Source organism: Garra rufa, chromosome 6 (assembly GCF_049309525.1).
Source record: "Garra rufa chromosome 6, GarRuf1.0, whole genome shotgun sequence".
In the NCBI taxonomy this organism is placed as follows: Eukaryota; Metazoa; Chordata; class Actinopteri; order Cypriniformes; family Cyprinidae; genus Garra; species Garra rufa.
In genome coordinates, this window is record NC_133366.1 from 19,788,663 (window position 1) to 19,809,820 (window position 21,158).

At 37.5% G+C, this 21,158-nt stretch overlaps 1 protein-coding gene across 2 annotated transcripts in view; it reads left to right on the forward strand.

Annotated features, from left to right (window-relative positions):
- Positions 1-21,158, forward strand: part of stox2a (storkhead box 2a) — a 66,369-nt gene that overhangs the window by 14,968 nt on the left and 30,243 nt on the right. The window contains exon 1 of one of the 2 annotated variants that reach the window (XM_073842257.1): positions 10,553-11,830. The exons of the other annotated variant lie outside the window; for it this stretch is intronic. Within the exon in view, the coding sequence (XP_073698358.1) occupies positions 11,653-11,830 (178 nt within the window). The 5' untranslated portion in view covers positions 10,553-11,652. Of the gene's footprint in view, positions 1-10,552; positions 11,831-21,158 lie in introns of those variants that run through there. 2 annotated transcript variants of the gene reach the window in all.

Here is a 21,158-nt window from a genome sequence, read left to right on the forward strand (position 1 = left end):
ACTTTGATTAATTATCCAGTTGAAAGCCCAGCTGTGGCTTTGATCTTTGGCCTGTAAGGAGATCTGTGAGTGATCTCTGTGATCTGTTGCGGAGCAGCCCTCTCCTTTAGCCTGGAGCCTAACCTGCACTCTTCACCTTCTGCCTCTCCTGCTTCACTCATGTGTCACCTTGGTATAATCCTGCTTATTGTTGTTTCACCAACTGCCATTCTTGCATGCACTTATCAATCTTCTGTGTATGTAGACTCGCAGGAGACTCTGTGAGATTCCTTAATGAGTCTATCTCAATTCGTTTATTTGCTCTGTTTGGCTTTACTGTAGGTGCACAGTCATTCTCCAAAGTTCCCGCCAACACATAATACATGTGCTAGTGCTTTGATAGTCTTTTTTTTTTAGCCCATTCATAATTTAAATGTCTTTCTTTTGAATGCTACCTTCTTGCTTTTGAATGAATTTAGGTTCACAAGTAAAAAGGCATTTAACAGCCGTGCCATTGTCAAACCTGTACTTCTGTATGAAGGACAGGCTGCGGAGATCCTACAACCTGGCATGTTCCCACTTGAAATGTTATTCTGACATTTATAGAGTTCTTTGAAAGGGGAAAATTACTGTGATAAAGACAATAGTCTGCAACTCTTCTGTCAGTTTGTTCTTTTGATTATTGGAAAGTCTTAAGGCTTCAATGGAGTTGTGTACAAAAATATATATTTTTTGAATCTTACTATTGCTTCATAGACAATGGCAGTAATTTCTTGATCACATTTTAGTGCATATATTTTTAGATTGGATAGGTTTTCTATATAATTGTCAATGACATAACACTGTTTTTTTTTTTTTTTTGGTAATTTCTATTCTAAAACCATGTGGTTTTGTCCTGAAATCATAATGAAGAGACAAGCTTCATTAAATAAATTACATTTTTTGGCTTAATTTTTATTTTTATTTTTGGTTTTAAAAGCAAACAAACTGTTCGACTACTTACTAAAGTTTGTGATCTTAAACCTTTTGTTGCATCAAAGTCTAGGAAATACTTTTTAATTCAATTCCATTAAATTTGCTAAAGATTAAAAAACATGTAAAAACAGACAACCTCTTTTGTAGCTAGAAAATAGTCTGAAAATATAAAATATGCCTGAAAATATAAAATATGAGAAATTCAAAATATTTGAAAATAGTTGCACTCTCTGTTATAAAAATTCAAAATAAAAACACTTCCCCTTTTTTATGACTACTACTTGAATATTTGCGCACTGAGATGCAAATAACTACAAGTAAAATATTATCTAACATTATTTGTACTTTTTTTCTGTCTGGTTCTCAAACCCTTAAAGGTAAAAACTTTCTCAGGCTCATTTTCAGGGTTAAAAAACAATATTATTAAGCAATACATTATATTTATATAAATAATACTAATATGATAATAATGAAATAATGAAAATAAACTATTACTATAAAGGACATTTATAACATCATTAAGGTCCGATATAGCATTTCTTTATAGAACCTCATAACAAGGTTTCTGTTTGGCACTGAAAATAGTTCTGCTATTGTGACAAGCCAAGGAAAAGTTGTTCAGGGACTGTTTAGAACCATTTTATTTAGTGATTGTGGTCTAAAAAAACTAAAAAACAAAAACATAATCCCATATGAAGTTCTCTATGTGAATTCATATGTACACTCTAACTCTGTTGTTCATACAAGGCTTATTTATTGACCAAGAACAATAAAGCAAAACTTTTCAAATCTGATGCATTGCTGCCATCTAGAGGCATGGAGTATAATTTTCACCTACATCCATCCTTCTGGTAGTGTCTTGTGAAAGTCTTGTGAAATATTATTACAATGTAAAATAACATTTTTAATTTTAATATACATTAAAATACATTATCTAATTTAATACTGTGATCAAAGCTGAATTTTCAGCATCATTACGCCAGTATTCAGTGTGAAATTATCCTTCAGAAATCAGTGTAATATGATTTATTATCAATGTTGAAAACATTTTAGCTTAATATATTTTGGAACCTGTGATACGTTTTTTCAGGATTCTTTGATGAATAAAAAGTAAAAAAAAAAGAAAAAAAAAGAAAAAGAAAAAACATTTATTTAAAATAGAAATCTTCTGTAACAATATATACTACCGTTCAAAAGTTTAGGGTCAGTAAATTTGTGTTCTTTCTAACAAGGATGTGTTAAATTTATAAAAAGTGATAGTAAAGACTTAAATTGTATACTGTTGTTTTTAACTTTTTATTCATCAAAAAAAAAATCATAGGTTCCAAAAAAAATTGGCAGCACAACTGTTTCCAACATAGATAATTGTAATAATAAATCTGCATATTAGAATAATTTCTAAAGGATCATGTGACACTTAAGACTGGAGTAATGGCTGATGAAAATTCAGCTGTGCATCACAGGAATAAATTATATTTTAAACCATTATTTTATATTGTAATAACATTTCGAGATATTGTGTGTGTGTGTGTGTGTGTGTATATCTGTATATGTATACATGCATACATAATATATAATAATAATAATAATAATAATAATAATAATAATAATAATAATTTCATTATTTATAATTATCAGCCATTATATAAAAGCCTCCCAAAAAGCATAGTAATCCTCCTTAGCCCCTCTCCACATTTTCAGTGGCATCTCCACTATTCACCTTTTAGAGATGTCCTACTGCAGAGCCTATGAGCTCATCAAGCAACGTCGCCATGGTTACGGCTGCTGTTGCGGCTCAGAAATAAGATGGCTGGTGTTTTTTCCCCCCTTCCTTTTTGTATGAATGAACTAGAGCAGCTTCGCCTTTCCCCCTCCCATCTAACTTCACTCTTTTTTTTTCTCACCCTCTGTCTCTAATCCAATCTCCCGTCCTCCAATCCGCAGCCAAGGAGAATAGTTAGTGATTTCAGATGATGAGCAGGCAGACAGCGATAGGACGGTGTGAGGAAGAGGTTACAGCACAAGGCCTCTCTCCTCAAATGTACTTCAGCTGAACCTGCTAGCCACAGCGAATAAGGGTAGAGGAGTATTTAGATTTACTCACAGTTTCTGATGCACTTGTGGAAGATTTTGTGCGTTTTTAGTGTTTTGTTTACGAAAATAATACTTCTATCCAGCAAGGAATTAAAAAATATTAAGTAGCATACATGTTTTAAGCAGCAAATTGGCATATAAGACTGATTTCTGAAGCATCATGTGAAGCTGAAGTAAATTACATTTTAAAAATGGAAAACACTTTTTTTAAATTTTAATAAAACATCACATTATTACTTTTTGCTCTTTTTTTAATAAAACAAATGCAGCCATGGTAAGCGTTAAAAAACGTGCTGAACCCAAACTTTTGAACGGTACTGTAGGTAAACAAAATAAATAACCAATCTGACTAGTAATACTTGTTACGTGTTTGTACATTTCAACTGAATAAATGTTCTTGTTGTGACTTGTTCCATGTATCATAACTGAGACTCATAGTAGCACTGCTGTACCACTAGAGGGTATGTTAGGATTATACTCATTGCACAATGATCAAAACTGATCATCTGTCATTAGAAACATTAGCCATTATCCATACTTAAATATGTGTATCTGTATACTGTTCATAGACGTTTGGTTGTAGCAGATTCTATATGCACAAGTTCAGAAATTCCAAAATGTCTTTCTCCATTGTATGAGAGTCATTGTATCAGCTATTATGGATTTTATTGTGACATATATAGGTCCTGAGGCTTTTGCAGAGTTTCTCCATTTAGTCATTGTTAGCAAAGTGCATGTTGTGGCTTTTTGTGTTTTATATTATATTACAACAACAAAGCACATTGTATTTATGACATGTACATTTGGGAAGGTATGAATAGGCTAGAACAAACAAAACTGAACACATTTGTAAAGATTACATAAGGGAAAATGAGTTCCTGAATTAGATAATCATGTTTCAAAACAAATTAAAGGAGAAATTTACAGATAATGTACTCACCCCCTTGTCATCCAAGATGTTCATGTCTTTCTTTCTACAGTTGTAAAGAAATTATGTTTTTGTTTTAGGGAAACTTTTAAGGATTTTTCTCCATATAGTGGACTTCTATGGTGCCCCAAGTTTGAACTTCCAAAATGCGGTTTACATGCAGCTTCAGACGATCCCGAATGTGGTTGTAAACGATCCCAGCTGAAGAGTTTCTAGTGAAAAGATTTTTTTTTTTTTCAAAAATACAATTTATATACTTTTTAAAGGGGTCATCGGATGCAAAACTAACTTTTACATGTTGTTTGAACATTAATGTGTGTTGGCAATTTGTTTACACCACCACCCTACTAGGCATGTGCCGGTATCACATTTTCATGCTGCGATTAATTGATTGAGCTTTTATCACGGTATACGGTATTATCACGATATTGTAATTTTACAAGAGAAACAGGTAAAAAAACACAAAAAACTTCAGTTTCGTCAACTTAGTAACTTTAATAACTTTTTAATTAACTAAAAGTACTTCAAACATTTAAATACAAATAAATATAAATAAAACAATACACAAAATAAAAGTAAACTTGAGCAATTATATCAAAGTGAATGTGCAAACTGCAAAAGAACAACATTTGTTATATGTTTTTAAATAGATTTAAGAGCAAAAAACTATTTTCAAAGAATCAACAATAAACATTTTCAACCAATTCCTGGTATCTCTTCTGGGCTGCCTGGCATATTTTAGTCCTCGAGATTAAAGTGCAAAAATGAAGCTGATGTATGGATGACCACTTCCTCCACTGCTGGTCCATAGGTCAGTAGTTGCTGCATACCATTTTCCCTGGGCTATACGCTTGCCAACATCCTCTTTTAGACTGTTATACATTTTGGGTAATTCTGTCTTAGAGAAAAACTTCTGTGAGGGAACTTTGTAAAGTGGAACTGTTGTCTTCATCAGTTTCAGAAATTCTGGTTTTGCTACTGTGTAAATGGGGATCATGTCTTTAGCAATACAGTATGCTATGGCATGATTGATTTCCTTGGCCCGATGAGATGAAGGTCCATATGAAGCCTGATGCTGGAATGCCTCTTGAACTGTTGGCTGAACGATGGCTTCAGCTGAAGATGAACCTGCATGGCCACTCTGTAAAATAGGAATGAAAAATATTACTTCACACCTCTGATAATTTAAATAAAAGATGCTGTTCAGACAGAGAATACAAGCAAAGTAAATTTTCGTTTTTTTGTTTTTAGATTAAAAATAACCCAAGTTCCAACTTTCAACTAAATGCATCTGTCAGTTCATACTATATTTTAGTAATAGAAAACACACGATGATGAGCTTAAGTTTTGCACTTTACTTGTACTCTCTTGTAAACATGTAAACATCAAGTTTACTCGCACTGTGTGAAAATGTATGATTGTGTTGCATTCCTTTTTTAACTTAAAGTCTAATTATTCTGCCTAACTTCCATTATTAATTACAGAACTTACTTTTAGCTGAGTATTGTATTTTGTTGTTAAAATACGAGACGCAAACTTAAGTGTAGGAAGTGGAGTTCATGCTAACTCTTAAACTAACGTTACATGGAAGCAAGCAACATGCAGCAAATGGAAATAAGTTAACGTAATTTTGCCATCCTGTCTTTCAAATAGTTGTTTTATGTGGTATTCAGCATGAGAAATGAAGTGTCTTCCCTTTATCTCCCTGAATTGCAGTGGATGGTTGTCGCGAATATGAGCGAACATGTTAGACGTGTTCCCGTGTTTAGCAGCCACTTTCCGTCCACATGTTTTACACAAAGGGAAACCGTCTTCGATCAGCAATCCCTCTGCATTTTTTGGAACCCAAAATATTTCCAAACCTCTGACTTTACCCTTTTTGAAGGGGGATAAATTGTCAGCAGCGTTCCTCCTTCCACCATGTTTCTTCTTCGTGTGAGGATTAGAGTGCGGTGGCAGCAGCGGCGCGCACTGCGTGCACACAGTGCTTCTACATGTGGGGATTGTTTACATCAGAGTGCGCATCAGTTCTGCGCAGCATATACGCAGTGTTTCTTCAAGCGGTTGATGGAAAATAAGCTAATGCGCGTTCTAAAAGTATAAATTCGGATCTATTATTTTTCACGGTATTTTGAAGTGCCCGCGATAACAATATCGTGCATATTCATTACCGCGATTTATCGCATTACCGAATACCGGCACAAGCCTACACCCTACAATGATAAAAATCCACCCAGTGGTATTTTTTTAATCTTTAAAAGTAATATCCCCTTTTTAAAATCAGGTAATTTAGCTTCTTGTCGTTGTGATGAAACACAGTTGATTGACATTAGCGTCTTACCTTAGACCTGCCCTCACCGAGCTGAAACAGTCCGAATATGATCATCATTGTGTCGACTCAGGTGCAGAGGAAGACTCTAATTGAGCGATTGAGGTGTTCTGTTGGTGGATGTAATAATGAACATAGCAGTAGTCATTTACTCCCGACATCTGAGCCCCTAAAGAGGCAGAGGACAATGTTACTTTCGTTTTTAAAAGGAAAGCGCTGATCCCGATCTACATATGCATCTATGTTTGTGTGAATCATTCGTGATGCAGCTTCACCCACAGCAGAAGTGAGTATAAGGTTTTTTTAATGCATCTTTGCAAATGGCCTTTCTTAATAACGTGCTTGTTGGCAAGTTTTGCCGATAAACGTGGCTAAATGCAGCTAAACGCGGCTAAAGTAAACATTACAGCTCGTAATCCCTCAGCAGAGAGGGGCGGGGCGAGCAGAGCTCATTTGCATTTAAAGGGCCCTTGCGATTAAATGAGCTGATATTTTGCAGAGCTGATTTTGACAGTAAAAGGATGTTTTTTACACTACTATTGAGATTTTTTAACCAAAGTATATTAGAGACTTTTCATTAAGACCCTAAAGAATCATATGACTTAGTGGAAAATGGGCATCCGATGACCCCTTTAACCTCAAACCGTCGCCTTAGAATTATAAGGTTCTATCTGCGTTCTGAGCACTTTCGAGATATTGAGCTTCAAAGTTTTTGCATTCCATAGACTTCTGTAGATAGAACCATTTTTGCTTTCTAAAAAAAGGGCCCAAAATATACACAGCTTACAAAAGAAACATCAAATAATGTAAATAAGTTGTCACAGAATAAGAATATTTGAGTAACTCAATTTTGACAAAAATGTCAGATAGAACCTTATAATTCTAAGGTGATGAAACGCTTGTCTTGTCTTGCTCTGCCTGAACTTTTCCTGGTTGGAATCAAAACAGCTAGGGTATGTCAAAAAACTTCCATCTTATTTTCTCCCTCAAAATGATTCAAAAATCATTTTAAAAACATCCTACATCGCTGCAGAAGTACCGACCCAGTGTTTACAAAGTGAACATGCAAAAAAGAATAAACACTCTTAACAAAAAAGGTAAAACAGCAATGAAGGACGATTTTGAATTTGAGGAAGAAAACGAGATGGGAGTTATACAACGCACCCTAACTGTCTTGAACCGGAGTTTAGGCAGAGCAAGACAAGACGTGCGTTTGAGGTTAAAAAGTATATAAATTGAAATAATAATTTAAAAAAAACATAGTTTCACTAGATAAGAATCTTTTTCCTCAACTGGGATCGTTTACAACCACATTTGGGATCGTTTGAAGCCGCATTTAAACTGGAAACTGGAACTTGGAAGTTCACTGTATGGAGAAAATTCCTGAAATGTTTTCCTCAAAAAAACTATTTCTTTACCACTGATTAAAGAAAGACATTAACATCTTGGATGACAAGGGATGAGTACATTATCTGTAAATTGTTTTTCGAAGTGAACTTCTCCTTTAAAGCTAATGTGCTAAAATTCAGGAGGCATAGATTTTGAGTTCCTGTTACATTTGTTGAGATACTGAGTTTTACTTTCTACCGTTAATTTTACTTTCTACTGGAAAATGAGTTTCTCCAACTTTTAAAGCTGACTCACAGAGGTCATGTTCACAGCATGTTGTGTCACACCCCCTCTTGCTTGTTGTTAGCCTTTAGCCTCTGTAAAGCCTTCTTGCAGGGAGTTTGTGCTGTGGTCACATTCACTCTCATTTTAATTGCAGAGGGGGTGGGAGCAACTTGAAGGGAAGGCATTGGTGTTTTGTCATGCCTAGTTGGCCTCTAACCTCCTCCTCCTCTTCGCCGTCTTGGTTTAAATCAACATGAAACTACATCTTCCATACATGGTCCCTGCTGCTATCATGTGTCCTCTTTATTGAGACAGTTATTATTGAGATCTTTTCTTATTCAGATTTTTGAATATTGACTATTTTGAGAAGAAAATACATAACTGCGGCTTAATAGGTATGCTTTGTTTATGGTTACGGCAATGTACAAAATGCACTATTCATACTCAGCCACGATTAGTTTATTTATTGAGTGGCTAGTAATAGGGGGAATAGTAATCATGTTTTCTCAGAATGTCAGCCCCATGAGACAACCTATAAAATAATTTATTTTGGTTACAATTTATTTTAAGGTGTCATAATTACACAAGTAAGCATTAAAGGGTTAGTTCACCCAAAAATAAAATTTCTGTCATTAATTACTTACCATCAGGTTATTCCAAACCCGTAAGACCTTCTTTTGTCTTCGGAACACAAATTAGGATATTTTTGATGAAATCCAAGAGCTCTCTGACCCTCCATAGACAGCAAGGGTACTACCACGTTCAAGGCCCAAAAAGGTACCAAGAACATTGACAAAATATTCCATGTGAATAGGAATGGCGCTAGGCTGATGCATTATTTTTTATTTCTTTTTTGTTTTCTTTGCGCACTAAAAGTATTCTTATACCTTCATAAAATTACGATTGAACTACTGATGTCACATGGACTATTTTGTCGATGTCCTTACTACCTTTCTGGGCCTTGAACATGGAAAGACCCTTACTGTCTATGGAGGCTCTTAGATTTCATCAGAAATATCTGAATTTGTGTTCCTAAGACGAACGAAGGTCTTGTGGGTTTGGAACAACATGGGTAATGTTGATGCTAATGGATGGATGCACTTTATTGGACTTCAAAATCTCAACACCCATTCGCTGCCATTATAAAGCTTGGAAGAGCCAGGACTTTTTTTTAATATAAGTCTGTTTGTATTCGTCTGAAAGAAAAAAGTCATGTACACCTAGGATGACTTAAAGGTGAGTAAATCATGGTAATTTTAATTTTTGGATGAACTATGCCTTTAAGTACAATACATTCATTGAGTGCCTCATAATTTATGTATTATGTTCAGCAAGGCTATCTGGTCATTCAAGTCTCTCCAGCTATTCTGTATTCAAAGGGATGCTCAGCCCAACAATTAAAAATTTTCTCATAATTTGTTTACTCTCATGCTTTCTCAGGTGTATATGACTTTTGTTCTTCTGTGGAACGCAAATGGAGATTTTTAGAAAAAAAAAATCCATCTCTCTGAACCACAGAATGAACACATCAATCCATACAAGCCCAGATGAATCAATGTCTTCTGAAGTAAAACGACAGGTATGTGTGAGGAAAAATATGGAGTCATATGGATTAGCATTGTGTCAACTTTGGGGGTTGTATCCACTTGCATTATATGTGACCCTGGACCAAAAAAACATTCATAAGGGTATTTAAAAAAAACTGAAATTCCATTGGCGTATGGTTTGTAAGGATAGGACAATATTTGGCTGAGATTTGAAAATCTGGAATCTGAGGGTGCAAAAAAATCTAAATATTGAGAAAATCGCCTTTAAAGTTGTCCAAATTAAGTTCTTAACCATACATATTACTAATCAAAAATTAGGTTTTGATATATTTACAGTAGGAAGTTTACAAAATATCTTTACGTGATCTTTACTCAATATCTTATAATTTTACTAAAATCTATAATTGTGACCCATACAATATATTTGTGGCTATTGCTACTTAAGGTTTAGCGGTCCTGGGTCACATATGGGCTGAGAGATGGAATATTTTTCTAAATATCTCTTTTTGCATACATCTTTGACAACATTAAGCTTATTTTTTTGGTAGAATATCCCTTTTAATGTCATTACAATGTCTAAATAAATGTATGCTGATAAAAATAGTGGATGACATTTTTGATTTTTCAACTTATTCAGTCACAAATGACAAAAAATATTTCTGTAATTATTGTGCCTTGGCCTTGAATCTGCTTATGAATGCTAAACGATAAAATGAGTGTTGAATAGGACGAATACTCTTGTACAATTCGCATGGAACTAAAGCAGGTCATGGGGAAGATGGAGAAGATACGCACTTGTTTTTAACATTTTTATTACATGTTATGCTTAGGACACCTGCTATAGTCTGCATGTGTTTTCTATTTAGTATTCGATTTCCTTTACAAACCCTAATATTATTTCCTTTTCCCCCATCTTTTTTTTTCCATCCACGCTAACCCGCTCTCAATCGCACTCCGAAACACGCACGCTCACGTACAGCCTCTGCCGCGCGCTCACACACTCGATCGCTTGCTCTGCTGCTCTCCTGCCTCCCCCCTCACTCACACATACACTCACACACACACCCCTTTCATAAGGTGCTGGCAGCAGCAGTGTTAGCAGCAGCAGCAGCAGCGACGGCATCAGCATTGAAAGAGGAGGGAGCCTCGGAGACAAGATGTAGTCGCGTGAATGACAGTGTAGCCTCGCAGCCGCCGTCCTCCTTCACTGTGGATTTACGAAAAACAAAAGAGGAGGACCTTTCTTCCGCATCTGCAGTTTCTATTTTTCCACCTTCCCCCTTGTCGCGGTTTTTCTGCCCTCCCCTCGTGCGTGGCGTCGTTTTCGACGGAGGCTAGTGGCAGAGCTGGAGAGGAGGGAGGCTGACACGGGCTTGTCTGCGGACTGAGATCACAACAGCTTCGAGGTCACCTCAGAGGCCGTTCTCTCCTTTCTTCTTTTTTTCCCTCCCCCTTTGCGTTTTCTCCTTCCCTGGCAGGCCTTTTGTTTTTCAGCGGACTTGTCCGAGGGGCTGCCGCCGCCGTGCTGAATTGGGCTATTGTTGGACAGGCAGGCCTCTCGCTCTCTCTCTCTCTCCCTCCCTCCCTCTCTCCCTCCACAATACCCTATCCTCCCTCCCTCCTCTGTCTTCCTTCACTGCTCCATCCTTTCATCGCAATGCACCTTGCTTAAACTCATATGTGTGTTTGTCGCTACGCACGCACTGTCCGGAATCGTCTTCGTGCTGCTTCTCATTCTTCTCGCCCCATTCCCACCCCGCCGCCCCCCTCTTCTCCCATCCCCGCAGTGCCTGGCGACGTAATGTGCCCTTCGTGGCACATGAATCCGGATGTTTGGCAGGGGGTCGGCGGGATTTGTTCCAGCCAAGGGTGATGCCTCAAAGGACAGCCCAGCCCAGTGCTCCCACGCCCACCTCCAGCCAGCCTGCCCGTCACTGAGCACGCCCGCCTGCGCCGCCACGTGTCACCCCCGGTTTGCGTGCGTACGTGCGCGTATGTGTGTATATGCGTACGCACGTGTGCATGTGCGAGAGCGCCTTTACCATGACTCTGGCCTGATACCTGGACTGGGGTGTCCCCTGCCAATGTGGGGGAGGGACTGAACCTCAGGTTACTCCCCACCCCCTCCCTCCCCTTACCCCCTTCCCTCTCTCCCCCCGTCCCCCCTCCACGGGTAACCTGCCGGCATGAAGAAGACCCGCAGCACCAACCTCAGGCGGGCCTGGCCCAGCTCGGATATATCGGAGCGGGCTTTGGAGCGCATCCGCTCTCGCAGTGAGAAGGACTACCACCACCATAAGCACTTTCCACCGCCCCCTCCTTCGACCCACATCTCCCCTTCTCCGCGGGGCTACATGACACCAGGTGGGTCCCCCAGGACCTCTGATTCACCTTGGACCAGAGGCCGGAAATCAGGGTTCCACAAACCTGTTCCTGATGGACCACTGCCCTGCAGAGTTCAGCTCAAACTCTACCTGTAATCTTCTAGTAACTCTTAAGACCTTGACTAGATTGCTTAGGTGCCTCTGATTTGGGTTGGATCTAAACTCTGCAGGGTGGCCCTCCTCGACCGGATTTGAGGAACCCTACCGTAAATGTGTGTTAGCCTAGTCGTTCTCCATCATCAGCGTGTCTTCACTCTTAAAAATAAAGGTGCTTCACAATGCCATAGAAGAACCTTTTTTGTCTAAATGTTTCCACAAAGGACCTTTAACTTCTGAAGAACCTTTCTGTTTCACAAAAGGTTCTTTGTGGTGAAACAAGGTTTATTAGATTATAAAAAGATGGTTATTTGACCAAATGGTTCTTAGTGGAACCAAAAATGGTTCTTCTATGCTATGGCATCGCTGTGAGAAATATTTTAAGGCACCTTAATTTTTAAGAGTGTTGTTTAGATGGCCATGTGAGGCTGATTTGCTGATAGACAGGTGCTTTTGAAGTGGTCGCAACAGCACAAGCATAGCAAAGGATGACATCAAGCATCATGCATCCACCATTTTGGTCCCAGTAAGGGTTTTACAGTATTAAGTTTGTAGCATTGTGAATAACGATTCTGGCAGCTGGTTTCCCAGTTGTACATGCGTAGTGAGAGAGATTGTGAGATGGCCTCAGGATTCATGGCTGCTTTTCTCCATTTTGGTTGTGAGTCTTGTCCGTAGTATTCAGCTGGAGAGCTGGTCAGGCCTGTGGAGGAGCTCAGTAGTGAAATGGCAAGGTGACACCACCTCAGTTTTGAAACTGTATTTTTGATCTGGGTTTGGGGTGAAGAAAGTTGCGTCCTTTTAGTTTGGTGCTTCTACAGATATGTCAAAAGCAATATATCTTCTTGCGTGTTTTGTACAGTTATGTGTGTGTCTGTGTGTTCATGAGGTGTAAGGAACTGTGTGCAAAGTTAGTACAGAGACTGTAAAATGGAGAAAATCTGTGAGTTCTTTTAGTTGTAAGCATATTTAGGGAACACTCACAAATACTTTACATTTTGGTGTCCTATTATGTATTTCTAAAGCATTTAAGGCACAAATTCCATTTTTTGTTGTGTCAGATTTCTTCAATAAAATATAATGTAACATTAGATTAACCAAGGCTGTTCCACCTCAAATGTCTTGACCTTCTTGCTTCTAACAATTAAAATAATTTTACATCAGTTTATTGTACTAAATCTCTTTTATCATTTGTTTGTTTGTTTGTTTTTCTTTCTACGTCATGGCATAAAGACAAGTACATTACCACAAACTGTAGTCACAGTGTTCATGAAATTTAAGAATTCAACCCTTTTACCTAAACTATTGTGAGAATGACTATCAAACAAATGTTGTCCCTTTAGGTGTAGGGAAATGATTTTATCATTAACATTTGTGCTTAAATCAGCTAACTTTTATTGAGTGGTAGCTTAATTTAGGCAAAATCTGTGCACTTATTACCCATTCAGCCATAGTAATTTGATAAATTGAATTTTATTTTGAGGTTAATTTAATGTTTATTGCTAATCACACAAATCAAGGTTTTAAACTGCTTTTTCACATTTTTTTTAAACCAGGTTGAAAAATTAGATGTAAAATAAATTGCCATTTTTGTTTGAACGTTTAAAGCTGACAATCAACATTTTGTGAAGGCAAAGTACCTGCTTTCTTTTACCATTTGTTGAAAAAGTTGATGCCCACAAGCATCAGACCCTATTTTGCACTCCATGAAAAGTGCCACAAAGTAGTCTAGTGTTCAGTTTTTTCAGGTCTCACTTTTTTTAACGTGGCAGTTCCTTCTTTAAAGGAATAGTGAAAATTGTTCTGAACATCCCCCTTTCAGAATCTGCAAAATGTTAATTATTTTACCTAAATAAGAGGGATCATACAAAATGCATGTTATTGTTTTTTTTAGTACTGACCTGAAAAATATATTTCACATAAAAGATGTTTACATATAGTCCACAATAATAAAAAATAATAGCTGAATTTATAAAAATGACCCTGTTCAAAAGTTTACATCCCCGTGATTCTTAATACTGTATTGTTACCTGAATGATCCAAAGCTGTGTTTTTTGTTTAGTGATAATTGTTCATGAGTCCCTTGTTTTTTGTCCTGAACAGTTAAACTGCTTGCTGTTGTTCAGAATAGTCCTTCAGGTTCCACAAATTCTTTGGCTTTCCAGTATTTTTGTGTTTTTGAACCCTTTCCAACAACTCATATATAACTCATAACAAGGGACTCATATGCAACTATTACAGAAGGTTCAAACTCTTACTGATGGTCCAGAAGGAAAAACGATGCATTAAGAGAATTTGAAGATCAGGGTAAATTTAACATATTTTGTCTTCTGGGAAACATGTGAGTATCTTCTGTAGCATTTTGAAGGGCAGTAGTAAATTAAAAAATGTAGACAATATAAGAAAAATGTACACATCTTCATTCTGTTCAAAAGTTTTTACCCCCCCCCCCCCCCCCGGCTCTTAATGCATAATTTTTCCTTCTGGAGCATCAGTGAAAGTCCCTCAGTTGTCCTCAGTGTGAAAAGATGGATCTCAAATCCATACAATCATTGTTGAAAAGGGTTCAAATACACAAAAATGCTGGGAAACCAAAGAATTTGTGGAACCTGAAGGATTTTTCTGAAGAACAGCAGGCAGTTTAACAGTTCAGGACAAACAAGGGACTAATGAACAAGTATCACTAAACAAACAAACAGCTGTGAATCATTCAGGTAACAACACAGTATTAAATTTGGCAATTACACTGGTTATTGTACATATTGCAGTAGTTTGGAAATTCATGGTCTGGTGAGTGAAACTAAAAGGTTAATGCTCTGTTGTGTTAACCAAAAGTGCCAGCTTGAGATATGAGATAAAATTCACTTTCTGAACAATACAATTGTAGCTGGCTTCTACAATGTCTTTGAACTCTTTTATTACAAGTGCAATGTTGTACCAGGTGAGCTACCAAGCAAGTTTACTAAATAAGAAAAGCCATATGTGTGAAGCTGGATATGTGATGCAAATGTCAAAATGTATTAGTTTACAAATCATGCACTGTGGTAAAAGTGTCTTAAGGTCATAACTTAGTATTGTGAAAGAACACTACACAAAATTATGTAACCATACTGTAACCATGATTTGTGTCAAAAGAGATTTTCCATGTTTCAAGTTGTTGGTGTTTTACTGCCATTTCACCTGGAAACTTGAGTAAACTTTATGTATAGGTACTTTTTGGTGTAGGTAGAGGAGACATTATTCCATTGAGCCTACGCTGGAAGTTTTAGTCCTTGTTTGCTAAAAACCTGCCTTCTGCCACAGCTATTAAATCTCATTTTTGACCCTGATCCACAAAACCAGTCATAAGGGTCAATTATTTGAAATTGAAATTTATACATTATCTGAAAGCTGAATAAATAAGCTTGACGTATATGGTTTGTTAGGATAGGACAATATTTGGATGAGATACAGGTACTTGAAAATCTGGAATCTGAGGGAGCAAAAAATCTAAATATTGAGAAAATCGCCTTTAAAGTTGTCCAAATAAAGTTCTTAGCAATGCATATTACTAATCAAAAATTAAGTTTTGACATATTTATGGTAGGGAATTATATATCTTCATGGAACATGATCTTTATTTAATATCCTAATGATTTTTGGCATAAAAGAAAAATCAGTAATTTGGACCCATACAAAGTATTGTTGGCTATTGCTACAAATAAACTTGTGCTACTAACTACTAGTTTTGTGGCCCAGGGTCACATTTATGTTACAGTAGCATATCAAGCTTTACTGTGTGCACACCTACAGTATGTGTCAAGATTGTATTTAAAGTTATGTTTAGGTTTTATACATTAAGAATTGATTGGATAGTGAGAAATGGGTCTTATATACCAACATTTAACCAATTGAATCCAAGTGTGCTAAATCAATGCACAAGTAGCTTTTTGGCTATTGCCTAACATTATCTAAAAGCCTTCCAGATCAAAGCAATGCCAGTAGAAGTAGATAACTTTTTATTTGACTAATTTTAGATTTTATGTCAATTAAGGGTATCATCTTGCTTGCCAGTTTTCCACCGAACTGTTTCGGACTTGATTTTAGTGGCACAAAGTAACTACACATACTCACACGTACGCACCAGCCCAGCTGTGACAGAGTCCCTGATTTAGGCGTGGGAGAGAAACGAGGCCATGCTGGTGCAGTAATAGCCTGGCCTCTGTAGTAATGTGCGTAGAGGAGAACGAGAGAGATAGAAGAGGCTGTGCTCGAATAAATCGCTGGTCTCCGCCTACAGTCAGCTGATAGATTTGTAGAAATCATCCAGCCACTGTGAGAAACTCAGTTAAGCCTTTAGGATCTTTTGCATTAAAAATCCTTTGCATTTCACACACACAAATGCATGTGTGAAAGATGTACGTGCCATGCACAAGTCCTCATATAGTGCCTCTTTCCCTGTTCTGATAAACACTCGCACCTATTTTAATATAGAGCATCTCATTATATCCTCACAACACAGATTCGCTCGGGCGTTCTATTTTTTTCCTCTCTTTCTCTCTTCTACACGTACTATTACTCGTTGCACCAGGCTAAAAATATCCACCCCAGTTCTGGACATCCCAGATGCTGACATCACTAGTGGGACTGTATGCAGTATTTGCATGGGATGATTGAGAAGAGAATGAGAACATGAGAGAGGGAGGGATGAACGAATGGCGAGCGATCAGGCCACAGAAGTAGGACTGCAAGCTAACATACTGCATTAAAGTGAAGATTCTGCATTGACCCCCATTTGAAGCAGCGTTCGTTTATAGTCTGTCCTATATAGCGATATTTGACCTTTTCGTTGTGTAGTAAAGAACGCTGGTCTCCATTTTGCACCAGGCCTGAAGGTTACTAACAAATCCTTAAAGTAACATGGAGAGCTGTGCATATGGTATGACTATATCTTTACCTCTGTATTCAGTTAATGTGCTTGTAGTAGTGTTGGCTACGGAGTACGACTGTGCTTCTTGTCTTCAGATGGAAGTGGGTCAGCAGAGAGTCTGGGCCTAGTCTGAGGGGACCACCCTGCACACTCCACTCTACCCCCCTCTTTTCGGATATAGCTTGGACCACTATTCTGCTGAGAGTCAGGGCCTAGTGGACTTAAGAAATTAAAGAATCTTTAACTTATAGTTTGAAGTTTAGTGTAATAGAGCTATGTGTTCGATTTGCTGTAGATCGATTCAATGGGTCGTAAGTCAACTTTTTGATCTTTAGAATTATGAGATGAAAAGAAGAAACTGTGGGTAAAGGGACAGTTCACCAAAAAAAATTAATTCTGTCATTAATTACCCGCCCTTATGTTGTTCCAAACCCGTAAGACCTTTGTTCATCTTTGGAACACAAATTAAGATATTTTTGATGAAGTCCAGGAGCTTTCTGGTCCTCCATAGATAGCAACGAAACTACCACGTTCAAGACCCAGAATGGTAGTAAGGACATTGTTAACACAGTCCATGTGAAATCAGTGGTTCAACCTTAATTTTGTGAAGCTACGAGAATACTTTTTGTAACTTTATTGATACTGTTACTTTATTGTAACTTTGTTTGATACTTTACTGTTAGTCTCTGCCGTGCTTTCACGGGAGGATCACGACATATGTCTAAAGGTGCGTTCACACCGGACGCGAATGAAGCGGCAAGCGCGAGTGATTTACATGTTAAGTCAATGCAAAGACGCGAATAGCCATCCTGCGGCGCGAAACTCGCGAATAGCACAAATTGAGCGTTTCAAGCGATTGCCACGCCATTCGCGTGAATCGCGCGAGTTCAAAAATCTGAACTTTGGCGAAAATCCGCGCCGCGTTAACCAATCAGGAGCTTGCTCTAGTAGTGACGGAGGCAGAAATCTAAAACAACAATGGCGGACAAAATCACCGTTGCTGTCTGTGGTTCCTCGGAGCTGTACGATACATCTTTGGACTTTTGTAGAAACAGGAATAAAAGGGACCTTGCTAGGAATAAAGTGAGTGAAGAGGTCGGACAATCTGGTTAGTTTTAGAAAACGCTCTTTACTCAATTTGACCTACATATACATACATATTGAGACTACAAGCACGCTAAAGCTGGCAAATTGAGCTCATTCACCTATTTTACAACTACTTTCCCGCTGACGAGTGGCAGAAGCCCCTCCCTTGACGCGAATTCGCGTCTGTTGTGAAGAAAATGTCACGCGCGAATGACGCGAGTAAACTCAAATGTTCAAGCGTTCAACTATGCGCGAATAGCGCGTTTTTTCCGCGCAAGTCGCGTCCGGTGTGAACGCACCATAAGGCAAAACAGAAGGACTTGTTAAATAAAGTTGTTATTTTTGTTTACTTTGAGCACAAAAAGTGTTCTTGTAGCTTCATAAAATTATGGTTGAACCACTTATGTGACACAGACTATTTTAATAATGTTCTTACTACCTTTCTGGTCCATGGTAGCTCTGTTGATGTCTTTGCAGGGTCATTTCATCAAAAATATCTTAATTTGTTTCGAAAATTAACAAAGATCTTACGGTTTGGAACGACATGAGGGTGAGTAATTAATGACAGTATTTTCATTTCTGGGTGAACTATCGCTTTTAGCCCAACGTATACTTCAGTTGTCCGTGTTCCATGACGATTCATGTGCAGTCCGAGTGATGTAATTTTCATTATCAGGAGTGTCCGCAGGCATCTGTGCAAAACACTGAAAAAGAAGTATACCCAGGCCTTTAGGTTTGTCCCAAAAATTTAGATTTTATTAGAAACCTGGGGGACATCAGATGCCAGATTCACTTTTACGTGGTGTTTGTATATAAATGTGTCGTAGCAGTGTGGACACAACCATCCTACAATGACAAAAATCCATTCACTCCTTTTTTAAGTCCCCAAAAAACCTAAACAGTCTCAATTTCCAAGACATTTGATTTTCTGAGCAGTTTGATGTCATAATGCACAGGTCCCGCCCACTGCCGCTGATGGCCTGTCTCGTATTAGCATATTTCCACCCTCAGCCGGTTGTATGCCATCTGCCATTTTCAAGCAGCTGTAGTGATGATGTCTCGTAAGCAATGCAGGTGATTTGTAGTTGGATGTAGATGTGAACATAAAGATTAGCTTTGCTTTTGATGGTATGCCACCAAATACACCAAATACAGAAGAGAGGGGAGGGGTGAGCAGTAGCTCATTATCATTTAAAGAGCCATGCACTTGGATTGGTCGTTGTTAACAGAGCTGTTTTTGACGGTAAGTTTTTAAGAAGTCAAAGTTTTAAAGAATTATTTTATGCTCACCAAGCCTGCATTTATTTGATCCAAAATACAGCAGAAGCAGTAATATTGTGAAATGTTTTTACTATTTAAATATATTTTATAGAAATATATTTCTATTTGAATATATTTTAAAATGTGATTTAGTCCTTGTGATCAGAGCTAAATTTTTAGCATCATTACTTGCATCAGCGTCACATGATTTTTCAGAAATCTTTCTAATATGCTGATTTGCTGTTCAAGGAACGTTTTTTTATTATTATCAATATTTAAAACAGTTGAGTATTTTTTTTTTCAGAATTCTATGATGAATAGAAAGATCCAAAGGTCAGCATTTACCTAAAAAAAGCTTTTATTATATACTATACCATTAAAAAAAACTGTTTATCTAGCAAGGATTATTTAAATTGATTAAAAGTGATGATAAATATATTTATAATGTTACAAAAGATTTTTATTTCAGATAAATGCTGAAAAAATATTTCACAATTTTACTTTACTTTGGATCAAATAAATGCATGCTTGGTGAGCAGAAAAAAAAAAAAACATTTAAAATCTTACTGTTCAAAAACTTTTCATGAAGACCCTAAAGAATCATAGCAACTTGTGGAAAATGGGCATCCAATCTCTTATTTAAAGTTTAGCCTAAACTTGTAATATAAGTTGATTTGGATAAAAGTGTCTGCAAAACATATCAATGTAAATAAATACAGAGCTCAAAACCACCGCTATTTCTTAGTTTTTCTGTATTTCACTCTCTTGAAATAGTCTATAGAAAAAGATTTCACCTACAATTCAAGATCATTTGTAAAAGGCATTGGATTACTTGAATTGAGTTATTTATTAACTGCACAGTGTGTTTACAGTTACTTCATGTTTCATGATCGATTACTAACCAATTGGGTATACACATGTACACTTGCTCACATAAATCCAATCTACTCCTCTTGTGTATGCAAATGTTAATGATGCTAATGATGCCGAAATTTTCTGTTGAATCCTGCCTTTGCCCCATATGGCAGTTTTGCAGTTGCACAATCCATATGTGTCCTCCATGACTGCTCACTCTTGTGTAGTTATGTTCAGGAACAATGAAGTTTACCTATATGGCCTGACTCAAATATATCCTGGAGGCCATTGCATGATTAGATGCTTTAGGATTTCTGTTAGTCCATCCCCAGACTCTCTTCAGAGGATGGCCTGCTTTTGGCATGGGCTACTCTCACCCTTGCTAAATTTGGAATCCGGTGCCACAGCATCTGCCTCAGAGACAGATATCTCAAAATATTAGGATTGTAGATTTGTACATGTGCTTTTTTGTGGCTATATGATGGGGGATTTTTTAATAGAGGGCTCAATATTCAAAATGATATTTAGATGGTCTACACCATGTATAGTTCTTTCTCAGTATCAGATGATCGGTCTGTAATTTTTTGTTGTTCAGGGGGCTGGTTTGAACTCTCTTTTGGCACAAGTTAGCCAGACCAGTCAATAGCATAACGTAAGCTGCCATTGATTTCAGCTCATGGTGACCTTGGTTGCTAATTAACAAAACAAAACAAAAACATAATATTTTCGTCCAAGATTTCACATCCATATTCAATAGCACATTTAAGTTGACACATAAATTCAATGTTCCACAGCTAAAATGTTTCTTATATAAATTTCATATGGTGGTTATGGCACATGACGCAGATTTGCAGGATGAAAGTGTGTCAATGCAGTGGAGTGTAGTGGCCAACAGTCTGTATACACGCTCATCTGAGGCAGTGCTAGGCTAGGCTAGCTGCAGCAGTGCATTAACCCTGCTGGCCTAGCGCACACAGTGCTTCGCATCATCAGACTTTATTCATTGGTGTAGTACTGAATAAAAATTATCCCACCTAGTTTACATGTAATGCCTAGACCCTCAGCTTAACTTTAGAAAGCATAAAAGCGAAGCAGAATGTAA